This window comes from Aspergillus flavus, chromosome 6, assembly GCF_009017415.1.
Source record: "Aspergillus flavus chromosome 6, complete sequence".
Taxonomy (NCBI): domain Eukaryota; kingdom Fungi; phylum Ascomycota; class Eurotiomycetes; order Eurotiales; family Aspergillaceae; genus Aspergillus; species Aspergillus flavus.
Window position 1 is genome coordinate 3,070,752 of NC_092410.1, and position 13,215 is coordinate 3,083,966.

General features: G+C 48.8%; 6 protein-coding genes across 6 annotated transcripts; 3 read left to right on the forward strand and 3 right to left on the reverse strand.

The window, feature by feature from the left end:
- Nucleotides 1-596: 596 nt before the first annotated feature.
- Nucleotides 597-3,134, forward strand: F9C07_1807281 (ATP sulfurylase). Its single transcript, XM_041294516.2, has 6 exons — nucleotides 597-900; nucleotides 1,013-1,040; nucleotides 1,190-1,372; nucleotides 1,462-1,607; nucleotides 1,666-1,735; nucleotides 1,797-3,134. Exons 1-6 carry the CDS (start codon nucleotides 732-734, stop codon nucleotides 2,920-2,922), a joined length of 1,722 nt encoding a protein of 573 aa, XP_041148813.1. The 5' UTR covers nucleotides 597-731; the 3' UTR covers nucleotides 2,923-3,134.
- Nucleotides 3,135-3,345: 211 nt separating this feature from the next.
- F9C07_11803 (uncharacterized protein) lies at nucleotides 3,346-5,100 on the forward strand (the record flags this gene model as incomplete). The annotated part of the gene is made up of 1 exon (XM_041287113.1): nucleotides 3,346-5,100. One exon carries the CDS (start codon nucleotides 3,346-3,348, stop codon nucleotides 5,098-5,100), a length of 1,755 nt encoding a protein of 584 aa, XP_041148812.1.
- Nucleotides 5,101-5,860: 760 nt separating this feature from the next.
- Nucleotides 5,861-8,101, forward strand: F9C07_1807284 (Alpha/Beta hydrolase protein). The gene is made up of 5 exons (XM_041294515.2): nucleotides 5,861-6,364; nucleotides 6,427-6,572; nucleotides 6,635-7,055; nucleotides 7,113-7,835; nucleotides 7,902-8,101. Exons 1-5 carry the CDS (start codon nucleotides 6,187-6,189, stop codon nucleotides 7,997-7,999), a joined length of 1,566 nt encoding a protein of 521 aa, XP_041148811.1. The 5' UTR covers nucleotides 5,861-6,186; the 3' UTR covers nucleotides 8,000-8,101.
- A 101-nt stretch (nucleotides 8,102-8,202) lies between these two features.
- On the reverse strand, nucleotides 8,203-10,944 carry F9C07_2205295 (uncharacterized protein; the record flags this gene model as incomplete). The annotated part of the gene is made up of 3 exons (XM_041287108.2): nucleotides 8,203-8,901; nucleotides 8,958-9,458; nucleotides 9,514-10,944. 3 exons carry the CDS (start codon nucleotides 10,942-10,944, stop codon nucleotides 8,203-8,205), a joined length of 2,631 nt encoding a protein of 876 aa, XP_041148810.2.
- Nucleotides 10,945-11,020: 76 nt separating this feature from the next.
- F9C07_2171058 (uncharacterized protein) lies at nucleotides 11,021-11,880 on the reverse strand. Its single transcript, XM_071509355.1, has 4 exons — nucleotides 11,727-11,880; nucleotides 11,611-11,651; nucleotides 11,484-11,552; nucleotides 11,021-11,421 (listed from the first exon to the last, which is right to left on the reverse strand). The coding sequence occupies exons 1-4, from the start codon at nucleotides 11,739-11,741 to the stop codon at nucleotides 11,331-11,333; spliced, it is 216 nt and encodes a 71-aa protein (XP_071367955.1). The 5' UTR covers nucleotides 11,742-11,880; the 3' UTR covers nucleotides 11,021-11,330.
- F9C07_2171059 (uncharacterized protein) lies at nucleotides 11,881-13,096 on the reverse strand. Its single transcript, XM_071509356.1, has 3 exons — nucleotides 12,916-13,096; nucleotides 12,556-12,861; nucleotides 11,881-12,496 (listed from the first exon to the last, which is right to left on the reverse strand). The coding sequence occupies exons 2-3, from the start codon at nucleotides 12,841-12,843 to the stop codon at nucleotides 12,359-12,361; spliced, it is 426 nt and encodes a 141-aa protein (XP_071367956.1). The 5' UTR covers nucleotides 12,844-12,861; nucleotides 12,916-13,096; the 3' UTR covers nucleotides 11,881-12,358.
- Between the last annotated feature and the right edge of the window lie 119 nt (nucleotides 13,097-13,215).

Consider the following 13,215-nt stretch of genomic DNA (forward strand, 5'->3'; position numbering starts at 1 on the left):
TGGTGGGATATTTTGTCCTTGAGTTGAACTGTTTGGAGATATGCAGTGGAAAAAGAAAAGAAAGGGACTGAATGGGTTTAAAAGTGTTGTATGTTGTAGGAGGATTCTTGGCTAGTATAGAGTAAGTATTGATAGACGGCATGAACGAACCAAGGAACAGGTCAGGATTAAAGGATACTCTAAGCAAAGTTTTAATTTAATCCATAGAAAAATACTCAACAAGAAAAATAGAAATCAATTGAAATTATCTAGGAAGCCTCCTCGGACAAATCATCCTGATAGCTGATGTGTTGACGTTGAGAACTCCATAAAATGCATACGTCGTCCAAGGAAACCCAAGAGTTTGGAGGCTCCACAGCCTGACGACTTCACTCCGATCCTTATTATCCTCTTTGGCTGGAACAAGGCAATTCGCCTCGGGGTTCGAGAACATTTGCCTTTCTCCTAGGAGCTTTTCCATTCATTCACCTAATTGAGAAGTTCCTTGGATTGAACTTTTTATTTTTATTATTTTTATTTTTCATTTTGTCGGATTCTTTTAAATCAATTTCTTTTTCCTTCTGGATTCCCCCCCCCACTATTTCCGCACGTCCTTCTCCCCCTCTACTCTTACTACTCTCCCATCCCACCAGCTTTTTCTTTTTAATCTCTCCATACCCCCCTCTTGTGTTTCTCTTTCTCTTCCACCTTCTTTTATACATTAAATTGGTCAATCCATATACACATACAACATGGCCAACAGCCCTCACGGTGGTGTCCTGAAGGACCTTCTTGCCCGCGATGCTCCCCGCCACGACCAGTTGGCCGCGGAGGCGGAGAGCCTGCCCGCCATCGTCCTCTCCGAGCGTCAGCTGTGCGATCTTGAACTGATCATGAACGGTGGCTTCAGTCCTCTGGAGGGTATGTTCTCAATCGCAGAATGATGTTTTTTCTTGGTTGTATTGCGACAACGCTTGGCACATGGCTGGGCGTGAAAGTTGACTCGGTGGCTGACTCCGATATCTCCCCGCAGGCTTCATGAACCAGAAGGATTTCGACGGGTATGCTGCGCTCTCCCTATTCGCACCAAGAAAACCAATTGTAATTCAAGACCATCAACAATGAGTCTTGGCAGAGGTCTTAGAAATTATGATTACAATTGAAGCCACACGCTGCCAAAACAATCCGCTAACATATTGCGCCTGGTTAGTGTCTGTGAGAACTGCCGTCTTGCCGATGGCAACCTTTTCTCCATGCCCATTACCCTTGATGCCTCCCAACAGGTCATCAACGAGCTCAAGCTGCAGGCTGGCTCTCGCGTCACTCTCCGCGACTTCCGTGATGACCGCAACCTGGCCATCCTGACCATCGATGATATCTACCGTGCTGACAAGTGAGTGCTGCCCTCTTGCTTTGGAGCGCGGTTTTGCATTCGGTCAGGTAATGCGGATGACTGACAATTGATTTTTTTTCTTGGTTTAGGGAGAAGGAAGCCAAGCTGGTCTTTGGCGGTGATCCTGAGCACCCTGCCATCAAGTACCTCAACACCAAGGTCGAGGAATTCTACATTGGTGGAAAGATCGAGGCTGTCAACAAGCTGAACCACTACGACTATGTTGCCCTGCGCTGTACGTTTTGTCGCCGGCGCGAATAGATGTCCTGATGTTGAGTGCTAACACGTTTTAGACACCCCCGCAGAGCTGCGCATCCACTTTGACAAGCTCGGCTGGTCCCGAGTTGTCGCTTTCCAGACCAGGTACTTTTATCAACCGTTAATGACGATCCCTGTGTAAGCTTGTGCTAACGGTCAACTGCAGAAACCCCATGCACAGAGCTCACCGTGAGCTGACCGTCCGTGCGGCTCGTGCTCGCGCGGCTAATGTCCTGATCCACCCCGTTGTCGGTCTCACCAAGCCCGGTGACATTGACCACTTCACCCGTGTCCGTGCTTACCAGGCCCTCTTGCCCCGCTACCCCAACGGAATGGCCGTCCTTGGTCTGCTCGGCCTTGCCATGCGTATGGGTGGTCCCCGTGAGGCCATCTGGCACGCCATCATCCGTAAGAACCACGGTGCTACCCACTTCATCGTTGGCCGTGACCACGCCGGTCCCGGTAAGAACTCCAAGGGCGAGGAGTTCTACGGCCCTTACGACGCTCAGCACGCCGTCGAGAAGTACAAGGACGAGCTGGGTATCGAGGTTGTCGAGTTCCAGCAGGTCACCTACCTGCCCGACACCGATGAGTACAAGCCTAAGGATGAGGTTCCTGCCGGTGTGAAGACTCTGGACATCTCCGGTACCGAACTGCGCAACCGCCTCCGCACCGGTGCCCACATCCCCGAGTGGTTCTCTTACCCCGAAGTTGTTAAGATCCTGCGTGAATCCAGCCCCCCTCGCCACACCCAGGGTTTCACCGTCTTCCTTACCGGTTACCAGAACTCCGGCAAGGACGCCATCGCTCGTGCTCTGCAGGTCACCCTGAACCAGCAGGGCGGTCGTGCTGTCTCTCTCCTCCTCGGTGACACTGTCCGCCACGAGCTCTCTTCCGAGCTGGGCTTCAGCCGTGAGGACCGCCACACCAACATTCAGCGTATCGCCTTCGTTGCCAGCGAGCTGACCAAGGCCGGTGCTGCTGTCATCGCTGCCCCCATTGCCCCCTACGAGCACTCTCGGAAGGCCGCTCGTGAGGCCGTGTCCCAGCACGGTTCCTTCTTCCTGGTCCACGTCAACACTCCTCTGGAGTACTGTGAGAAGACCGACAAGCGCGGTATCTACGCCAAGGCCCGTGCCGGTGAGATCAAGGGCTTCACTGGTGTTGATGACCCTTATGAGGCTCCTGAGAACGCTCACCTCACTGTCGATGTCTCCAAGCAGTCTGTTCGCAGCATTGTCCACGAGATCATCCTCTTGCTTGAGACTGAGGGTTTCTTTGACCGTGCTTAGAGCCAAGGTGTTTTGGAATGGGCTTTTTGGTAATGAATTTTAAAGTGATTTTGCACTAAGTGTTGAAAGATATCATAGAACGTTTTTGCTTTAATGGACTATCTTTGATTCCCACTGATACTTGAAATTTGGAGAGTTCTTGATAAACTTACGGAGTATTGCTGGTATGATAGCGATCGGTGCGCACGTATTGGCGACGTAGAAAAAAAGCATCTATTTCATATGTTTGAATCATACGTATGTTCTCGCAAACTAAATATTTGTTACTGGTGCTTTAACCTGCACGAACGGAACTAAATCTCAGAAAATCCGCGGGCAAAAATGCAATGCAAACCATGCAAACAGACCTCCTAATTTCCTCCAACCACAGAATAGCGGAATTGACCGTCCTCAAGCTCACCAACACAATCGAAAGCATCAGAGATGCTACCTCGTCGCCTACCCAGTCGGCTACCGGGGGCCATCCGGCCAACCCGGATACCTGTCCACCACAGTCTACGCCATCCCTCTCGTCCATTCACGCAAAAGTCCCGACTCGAACTCGTAACACCTCCGTACGTCAGGCCACAGCTACCCTTCCTCTCACCATTAGCGAGCAGTCGCCCTGTGCCGCCCTTGTCAATTCACCTCCGACAGCATTTCGCACGATTGATCTCAACCGAGAGCCGTGAACATTACAAACAGCGTCTTTACCGCGGTCTCCGAATCGGCCTGTCGTTCTATGCTATCCTGGTCTTGTTCCAGGTGATCAAGCTGGGCGTTTACCAGGAAGAAATCGAACATCAATGGCCCACGCCGCCAGAATGGTCGTGGAAGAGTCGGTGGTGCTTGCGCTCTGCGCAGGCCCTTCAGCATCCTGAGGATATTGGGAAGTTGATGACTAATTGGCCCATGGTTGCGGGGTATCTGAAGGAATTGTTAGAGCGATTGGAAGATCCGGTTGGTGAAGGGAAGGGCATTGTTGAGCAAGGCGATGGCGGGTTTTTGGTTGAGGGTGTTGGGAAGACTGGCTTTGATGTGTCTAGTAAGAGTGAGCCGTGGCGGAGAGGATACTTCCAGGCGCTTATGGGTGCTGCGAAAGCGGCGGAGAATCTTGAGGGGTGGTTGACGGATCGGAAGCAGCGTATTTCTGCGCCGGCTGAATATGTTGTTGGTCCGTCAAATCCTCGTCCAAAACCTATGCCTGCGGGTCAGAAGAAGGTGCCCCGGGAGGAGGATTGCGAGCAGGCTTCTCCGAGCCCGGAGGTCTTTTACATGAAGATCCTGACTACGCGTGGATTTGATACTCGGCAGAAGCTTGATGCTGCTCTTGCTTATGCGGACTGGTTGGATTATAAGGGTCTGCAGGATACCGCGAGTGATATGTATAATTGGGCTATGGATATTGCTGCCTCCGGGTCGCCGGTTGACGCTGGGAAGGTGGTGGATGTGAAAACGGGAGTTCTCAAAAATGATGGCAAGGCCTTACCATCGGAAAATATTCTGCGTGTTTCGACGGCGCTTGCAGTTTATCATGCCCGGCACAACAACCTTCCTACCGCTCTGTCTATCTTTACCTCCGTTCTGAAAGCCCGCCGTTCTCTACCGCCGCCACCTCCTGGCACAATTATGCCGAAACTCCCATCTCTACACAAGTCCAAGGACCCGTTCCGTTATCTTTTCGACTCGATTAAAATCATGCTAGTTCCTGTGGAATACCCAGCACCTCTCCCATCGGGAAATGAACCGCCGCTCCGAACTGCCACCTCCGCCTGTGACGAGGCAGGGCTCATGACTTACATTGGCGAGATTATCTACGCCTCATCCTCCAAAGAAAAGGGCCTTGCCTGGACCCGCGACGCAGTCGACACAGCCGAAGCCACCATGCTCGAATTAGGTGAATCCGACCGTATCCCCCGACACCGCTGCGCGGAGTGTCTCCGCGTAGGCCTAGAGAACTGGAAGACAATGGTCTCCCGACTTGTCGCTAAGGCCGAAAAAGAAGAGCAGGAGAGTATCCAGAACGCTGGACGCTCTTGGTTCGGCGGCCAGAAGCAGATCGAAGCCAAATCCGTGGAACGGAAGAGATGGGAAGCTGAGAATTTGATACTTGACGATCGAATCCGGCGACTTTGGCCAATGATTGATGGGGAGTCTGGGCTTGAGGGCATTGCGCCCAATAGCTCATTGTTTGTATGATGTTGTTTTTGAGTGAGAAATTCTTGTCTTCTTGAAGGGGCGATTATACCAGGAGTTTGGGGCGAGATTGGCATCTTTTGGTCTTGTCGGTTCACACAAAATGCCTGTATATTTACTGAACATATTTGCATAAGTCATACGACGTTGAATGTCATCCATAATAGGTTTTACGGTTTCCTTTGGGTTAATACCTCAATAGCGGGAAGTACAGCTGCAGGCTGCGCTGCATGAAAGCGAGGAAGACGTGGTATGATCACTGCATCATATCGTTAGTGCCCTGTTTTCGATCCCCAGTAAGAGTCTCGATATGGCATTGCGTGCTCAAATAATTCGGGGACATCATTATAGCGATGATTTAGGTACGGAGTACTCCGTAGGGTACACAGTACATTGGAGTGTTCTCCGAAGCGACGGGGCATAAATCCATTTTCCATTACCCAACAAGTTTCTTATTATTGCACCTATCCTTGCCTGACCCCCTCTTTCGCCCTCGCTTAAAAGGAAATGAAGAGAGATAACCTGCATTCAACCATGAGATAAGTCCAATCGAATGGCGGTGTTCGAGCACTGCAGAAGTGGGTCAAAACATTGACTGTGTATGTCGTGATCTCCTCATTCCATGAGCCGTATCGTCGCGCGATTGGCTTCTGCTATCAACTGTTGCATCCCGACGGAGCTCCACATGCGACCCCAACCCCAATGGGAGAGATAGAGGTACCATCCGGTCTAGCCGGCGAGATGAAATAATCAAAAGTTGATATTACCACGGCCAGCTTTGGGGTTGGGCCCGCAGTCGGATCCCCGTCGGGGTATCTGAGCTATCCACATTGACCTTCCTGATCGAGAAAGGATTGACCCTAAGCTTGGAGTCCATCAAAGCTTCTCCGAAGTAAGCCCCAATGCTTGTAGGTGCTTAGTCTCCTCTGTCGTCTTTCCTCGGGGACAAGCTTCTCCACCTCCTCGTGATGTGAATCGATTGGTTTCTGCCTGTTTTTCTCGCCGTTTAAAAGAGCACGAGGCCCCTGTCGATCGGTCCTGAGGTTGCGCTCACGGGTTCCTTGTTCAATCTGGTAAAATTTACCCACGATGCGTGCGGCAACGGCTATCGCTTCTCTTTTGCTGGTCGGCTCTGTCGTCGGCTTGGAGAATCCTCATCGCAAAGCTAAGGCCGTTCAGCGAGCTCACCAGCATAAGACGGTGTTGCCTCGGGCAGTTCCAGTGGCTCGGGATGATGATTACAAGTACTTGACTAACAAGACCGAGAGTTAGTGTTCGACAATCTTGATAGTCGAGTTATTAATGCTGATGTTTTCGTGTGCTGTGTAGGGTTCCTTGTCAACGGCACTGGCATCCCAGAAGTGGACTTTGACGTCGGAGAATCTTATGCAGGTCTCTTGCCCAACTCACCCGCTGGGAATTCCAGCCTCTTCTTCTGGTTCTTCCCCTCTCAGAACCCGAAGGCGCAGGACGAGGTATGTATTCACCGCCAGGATAACAGAGTAGCCGTAGTCCATTAATTCTAACAACCATCTAGATCACAATCTGGCTGAACGGTGGACCAGGATGCAGTTCTCTCGATGGATTGCTGCAGGAAAATGGTCCCTTCCTTTGGCTTCCTGGAACTTATAAGCCTGCTCGAAACCCATACTCGTGGACTAACCTAACGAATGTGGTGTATATCGATCAGCCAGCCGGAACGGGCTTCTCCCCTGGACCGTCTACCGTGGATGACGAGGAAGGAGTTGCTGCCCAATTTAAGAGCTGGTTTAAGCACTTTGTCGACACCTTCGGCCTGCACGGTCACAAGGTGTATCTTACTGGTGAGAGTTATGCCGGGCAATACATTCCGTACATCGCTTCGGCAATGTTGGATGAGGAAGATGAGAAGTATTTCAATGTGAAGGGTATTCAGATCAATGACCCTTCAATTAACGATGACTCGGTGATGATTTATGGTATGTTTTGCATGTCTATTGACACTCGCGTTGATGCCTATTCTGACAACCCCACAGCCCCGGCTGTTAGACACTTGAACCATTACACAAATGTCTTCGCTTTGAACGACACATTCCTGGCAGACGTCAACTCCCGAGCGGACAAGTGTGGCTTCAACAAGTTCCTTGATGAGGCCTTGACTTACCCGCCACCCAAGGACTTCCCCGTCCTTCCGGAAATCAGCTCGGAGTGCGCTATCTGGGACGACATTGTTGCAGCTGCTTACGATGTCAACCCTTGCTTCAACTACTACCACTTAACAGACTACTGTCCTTATCTCTGGAGCGAGATGGGCTTCCCTTCTCTTGCAGGCGGACCCAACAACTACTTCAACCGCACTGACGTCCAAAAGGCCCTTCATGTCCCTCGCACGGATTACTCCGTCTGCGGAGAAACTACGATCTTCAAGAATGGCGATCAATCTCCTCCCAGTGCCCTGGGTCCCCTTCCCAGTGTGATTGAGCGGACGAACAACACGATCATTGGCCACGGCTGGCTTGATTACCTCCTTTTCCTGAACGGATCATTGGTGACAATCCAGAACATGACTTGGAACGGTGCTCAAGGGTTCCAGAAGCCTCCTGTTGAGCCTCTTTATGTCCCTTACCATTATGGTCTGGCGGAACTCGCCAATGGCAATGCCCCCGAGCCATTCACCTTGATCGCTGGTGCAGGACTTCTAGGCACAGCTCACACCGAGCGTGGGTTGACTTTCTCCAGTGTTTACCTGGCTGGTCATGGTAAGTTGAGAATCAATATGAGCTGCTGATAGTTTTCCTGGATTATGGTGCTGACAATAAGCGCAGAAATTCCCCAGTATGTCCCCGGCGCGGCATATCGCCAGCTGGAGTTCTTGCTTGGTCGCATTGAGAACCTGCAGCAGCGGGGAGGATACACTGCATAGATGTATGAGCTTTACCCTGAATAGACCACTTCAATGTGTATATACAAAAGCCGAGGTATATAGGAAGTCTTTTAATAGCACACTTAGATGGAGAACAAAAGTCACGTCGACATTATCTCTCTCCAGATTCAATGTTCTTCTCACTCATTACGGGAAAATCATAACGAAATGCGTAGGTAAGTCTGCGTGCCTTTCATCGAATCCTAGAATAAAGCAGGCTCTTCGACTTTACGAAAACGGAAACTTGCAGCGCCGCGTATTTTGGAGTATAGACTTGGAGGCTTAACAGACGCAATTGACCGAGCTTCGGCTTTGTTTATAGCAACGTAGAACGATCCAACTATATCGTTAACATCACTGATTGCTAGCAAGTGACCTCTTTTGTGCGCAGTATATAAGGTCATTGCACTACCCGGGTCGCGGCTAATGATCGCATTGGCTGGGTGGTAATGGGTGGACTCGGAGTCCATTCTGTGGATAGCGGAAATATGCAGTTTGGCAAAAGGTGGGAGCTTTCGACGCTTTGTGAGGGCTAATCTTCGATATGCAGTATGGGCAAGAAGAGCGTGCCTGCTGTTTTGTTTGATTGTGTGTTTGTGGCTCATGGTGCTGTGCAGGTGGCCTTGTGTGGATGCCAGACGTAAAGAGTCCTTCAACTGGACGCTAGAGAAGATCGTCCCTGGACTGACTGTGAATGCATTGTACTGGTCGCTTAAGCTGTCGCTGCCCATTATCTTCGTCAGATCTAGTGGGCTGACCTGTGTATGCTCATCGCATCCAAACTGCGTCGTGAGCCTGAAAGACAGACCGGCGTTTATGGCCTCGCAGACCATCCAAACCAGCGGGATGTGGCTGAGACTACAAGTTTCATCGGGGTCTAGTGGTACGAGCCCCCCGATGTCCTATGGAAGTTAGCAAAAAAGAAAAGTGTGTGTTCATAGACAAGCAGAATACTCACAGCATGACTACCTGGAAACCAGACTTGCTTGAGTCCTTTCATAAGTAGTCCACTGCCGAGCTCTTCATTCAGGAGAACTGGGCGTAATTCAGCCCGACATTCGTCTATTGAGACCGCATGGCAGATAGTACTGGCTGATTTCGAAATCTCCGTAGTTGTAGAGATTCGGTCCCCTTCTCTGCCCAGATATTTGGATTTGACAACGACAGCATCGAATAAACCAAGAAATGGGATCCTATTGGTTGGCTTGCTGAGCTTTTCTCGAAAACCTTTCATTTGAAAGTAACTCTCTCTCTCCTCCCACAGCTTATCAGCATCGGTTCTCAGCGCATAGTTGTTCCAGCTTTGGTAGATGTCCCAGGCAGCCTGAAAGCCCCCGTTAATTTCAGGTAAGACTCCAATATAGTCGACCATTCTTGCGAGTGCTTGAGCTATGTAAGCCCCACTGGAAAAGCCGAAGAGAAATATCTCATCCCCAACGTTGTAGTGGCCTACGAGCCACTGTTGGATGTAGTGTTAGTGCTTCGGTATCTTCTAGTTTCATAAGATAACTTACACTATATCCATCACCCATACATGTTTTGAAGTCATCAGGACGGCTAAACTTAGCTCGTTGGTAGTAACAAAGCTGGGAGCCGTTTGTGCCATAAAGCATCTTATGTATTTTCTCGATGTTAGACTGATGATTCGCTCCATGCTTATGGCTCCCTCCGTCGAAACACAGGATTACCTTTTTCGGGCGCTCTCCTGACTGCGATATCTCTCCGCGGAGGCGGGATTCTGTGTAGCGATAAGGTTTACGCTCATGCAGCAGAGAGCTCCCTCCCTCACCAATGGATGTCTTCATCACATAGATCGTTTGAGCCTTGACATGACGTATTCTCCATAGAGGAAGTCTGCTGGGCCTAGAGTTATATCTCATATACTGCAGCTGTCCGCCATGGCTGGGGAGCAGATATATCCCCGCAAGAGCTATGTAATCTAGTGAGGTGTCCTGGCACTCAAGTATAAGTACATCCTTTACCACTAGGCTGTGGTACAGGGGTAAATGTAGCTTTATACCCCGGTTAGTTATCGAGAACGGAGCAGAATCCTTCTTTGAAAAGTAAAAAGGTACGAAATCTCCAGAATGCTTGAAATCAGCAGGCGATCGCGCAAGTAGACCAGTTGCAGATCGGTCAAATGATTCACGTGCTCCCCATGCAAACAGTGTCTGGTCGGCTGACTCCCTCATAATCTCTTCCTGCAGTCTTATGAAAGCCTTCTCGCCCTCTCCGTAGAGCAACGGCATGTTAACGTGGAATATCCCCATGAGGCAGTAGGCTATATCCTCAACACGTGTCGTCTTTCTTCCCGAAGCCCATGACATTCGCCTGGCAATACTGAAATCGGACAACTGTGCTGAGCCTCTCAGTATCGATTCGTCTATGTTGGTGATACTATGTATCAAGGTACACCAAGATTCCCTCGAGCCTATCTCACTCCAGTCATCTGCAAGAAAACGCACGTCCGATGGAGCAATGAGCTCTTGAAGAGTCCAGCCTCTCTTGAAGTACACACTGTTTCTAACTTTGGTTGACAAATCAGATTGGTTATTGTCCGGAGAGACATCGCGTAGGTAAGCATAACACCGTCCTGCCGATTCATACCATCTGAACATTGAGTTGATTGCCTCGGACAGCTCAGCGCTACTTTCTTTGTTGATACAACAGGTGTCAATCCAGGCATACTCAAAGCCATCCTGGTTGGCTACTTTACAGATGTTCTCCACTTTTCTGTAGCCCTCCGTATCATGGTTCTGGTTGAGGAGTATGTCTTGGAACGTAACTTCGTCCTTGCCCCATCGGTGCGAGAGAACCGCGTAAGGCGGGATTTCATCTGCGAATTCTTCGAGCTGTAACCGCTCTGTGTGAATGAGACGCATTGTTGATGACAGTGCAGAGCATGCAAAGGAAGAGAGGTTGGGCTTCTTGTTTACGGCGGGCATATCGTCTAGTCTCTTTGGGGTATGGTTGCTTGACCATGTGACGTGGCGGACTACGGCGACTGAATCTAGCTTACGGTCAGCCTGTTTTCTATCAAGTTGTTTAGACTGTTCAAATTAGGTACTCGGACAGTTTAGACTATTCAGGCCGCTGAGGGTATTCAAACTCAGTAAAGTTCCAAGTTGAACGGAAGCTAGATTTACTCCACCGTACCCATAGCTCCTCTCACTATCAGTCTGAATACATCTCTACCCTCGAAATACTAATAAGGACTGCCAGTGCAAGTTGCCGACCAGGTCCTGGTAATAGGAACATACCAAGACAAGATCATTTGTTGGCCCCCTCTATATGCAATACTTCCAGAGACTTCCCCAAACTCCCCTTAAGTCTATTGCGTTGACATGATACCGTCCGGCTCAACTGATGCTACATGTGGATGCGACTCGAGTGTCATCACCGCGCCATCAGGAAAAGTCACACTGTGAAAATAGTTGGAAGACGATTAGCTGAGTCTCTTAGAGCACGGACTGAGGACACCCACGCAAAGCCTTTTATGAGCGAATACTCGTGTGTTATTTCACCACCTTGGTCTCTGACATGTTGTTTTGTCCTGGTTCAGGTACCCACAGATTAGCCAATATTTCATGGCGTCAGTATATGAGATTTACTCTTCAATCTCCTCAGCCGATGCGTTTTCCTTGCACGTAACCTGCCAGAGTTGAAGAACGTCAGGAGAGAGAACAAAAAGTTGTTTTCAGCGGCTATATAGAAGCTGGAGACTCACAATGTATGAAGGCATATTGTTCAAGAGTTGGTTGGCCCTAAGTGCAAAGATGAGTTTGTGAGGGTACAATGTTGGTGGAGGATGAAGTCCGAAAGTTGGGAGGGGTAAATAGATTGCGGGGATTTGGGCGCCTTAAGTAATTTCAGGCAGATTCACCATAGTTTCTGCCGCAATCGAACCTATAGGTTTCACGTGTTCTGGATCTATTTTCCGGGAATAGAGTGATAAGAATGTGGTTGTATCACTGACCAGAGGATTATTCTAATAGTTCATAATAGTATACTACATTTTGTAATGTAAGATGTTATCTACTAGGTAACCAACAGGAATCTAGCCAAGCGGCCTAGTAAGAAATACAACGAGGATTTTTCTCTCGCTCTAGTTAAGTATCTCCTCAGCTCTGTTTTCAATGTTAGCGGTATTGACACCAAACCTGAACCAGATATGCCGTAACTGTACAGCGAAACTCAACATCGGCGCCCAGCTCTTACTTCCTTCAAATGTTTCCGTGACCTATTGCCAAAGAAACACTAAGAGATTCACAGATAAGTAGTAACAGAACAAACTCTATTCTTAGAAAGAATACCATACACAGTATAGTACCAGTGCTCATAGAAACCGTTTCCATCTATTCAGAGATTTTCGGCGCACCCAATCTCCGGATTCGAACTAAATATCTTCTCTTTAGCGTCTCTCAATAAGAACAGAACAAAGCTCTGATCTGAAGGGGTGATTCCCCTCGCTGTCATACATTGATTACATTCGGAAGCCTAAAGGATAAAGTTGATTAGTGAGATAGAGCTGATAACTGGGGCCGAACTAAAGTCACCTGCACATTGAAGCATGAGTTCATGTTTTTGGTTCTAGCATCCTGGTCTTGATCTGTGTACGGCGCAAGACAGCTTTCCTCAATGCTTTTCTCCAAACGTTTAATGCACTCCTCCACGGCTGGTACGGCTTGTTCGGCCTTCTCTGTACCTTCTTTTATAATAGAAAGTACACATTGATTATAGACGTCACCGCGTCTTTCAATTCCATCACGCAAAGTAGCTCTTCTGTTAAAGCCTGCAAAGACCAGACTGGTAGTTGTGAGGAACCAGAAAAGCTGAATCTTCATCTTGATATTCACCACGGTCTATAAAGGTTATAAGAACAATAGTGATTTTTGAAGGGGGGAAATATAACTCACCTTGGTGGAGTTAAGTTTGTGGAAATTCGGAATACCTTATGAGAAGTAGTTTAAGCGTAATTATCGTAAGAATACTTAGGATAACGAAGATGAGTCTCCTTATAAATCATAATACTCGGTGGGATAGAAAGAATCTATACATTGACCACTAGACTAGATAAGGTTTATTGAAATGATCATAGAATATCTTTGGGTACCAAGAAAACACATATCGTTTTTATTGAACGATAATTCCTAATTGGGGATGGATTAACGTACTCTATTGGCTAAAACTTGGGTGTGGCATCCAATCAATATTAT

Bases quoted from the DNA above. Each gene is read 5' to 3' on its own strand.
- F9C07_1807281 (XM_041294516.2), top strand. From the start codon at position 732: ATGGCCAACAGCCCTCACGGTGGTGTCCTGAAGGACCTTCTTGCCCGC. The intron at 901-1,012 runs GTATGTTCTCAA...ATCTCCCCGCAG, and splicing joins TGGCTTCAGTCCTCTGGAGG to GCTTCATGAACCAGAAGGAT. The intron at 1,041-1,189 runs GTATGCTGCGCT...GCGCCTGGTTAG, and splicing joins AACCAGAAGGATTTCGACGG to TGTCTGTGAGAACTGCCGTC.
- F9C07_2171058 (XM_071509355.1), bottom strand. The intron at 11,553-11,610 runs GTAAATCTCATA...TACCTGAACCAG, and splicing joins TCGGCTGAGGAGATTGAAGA to GACAAAACAACATGTCAGAG. The intron at 11,422-11,483 runs GTGGGTGTCCTC...CTATTTTCACAG, and splicing joins TCGCTCATAAAAGGCTTTGC to TGTGACTTTTCCTGATGGCG.
- F9C07_2171059 (XM_071509356.1), bottom strand. From the start codon at position 12,843: ATGAAGATTCAGCTTTTCTGGTTCCTCACAACTACCAGTCTGGTCTTT. The intron at 12,497-12,555 runs GTGACTTTAGTT...TTTATCCTTTAG, and splicing joins ACTCATGCTTCAATGTGCAG to GCTTCCGAATGTAATCAATG.
- F9C07_1807284 (XM_041294515.2), top strand. From the start codon at position 6,187: ATGCGTGCGGCAACGGCTATCGCTTCTCTTTTGCTGGTCGGCTCTGTC. The intron at 6,573-6,634 runs GTATGTATTCAC...ACAACCATCTAG, and splicing joins ACCCGAAGGCGCAGGACGAG to ATCACAATCTGGCTGAACGG. The intron at 7,056-7,112 runs GTATGTTTTGCA...ACAACCCCACAG, and splicing joins TGACTCGGTGATGATTTATG to CCCCGGCTGTTAGACACTTG.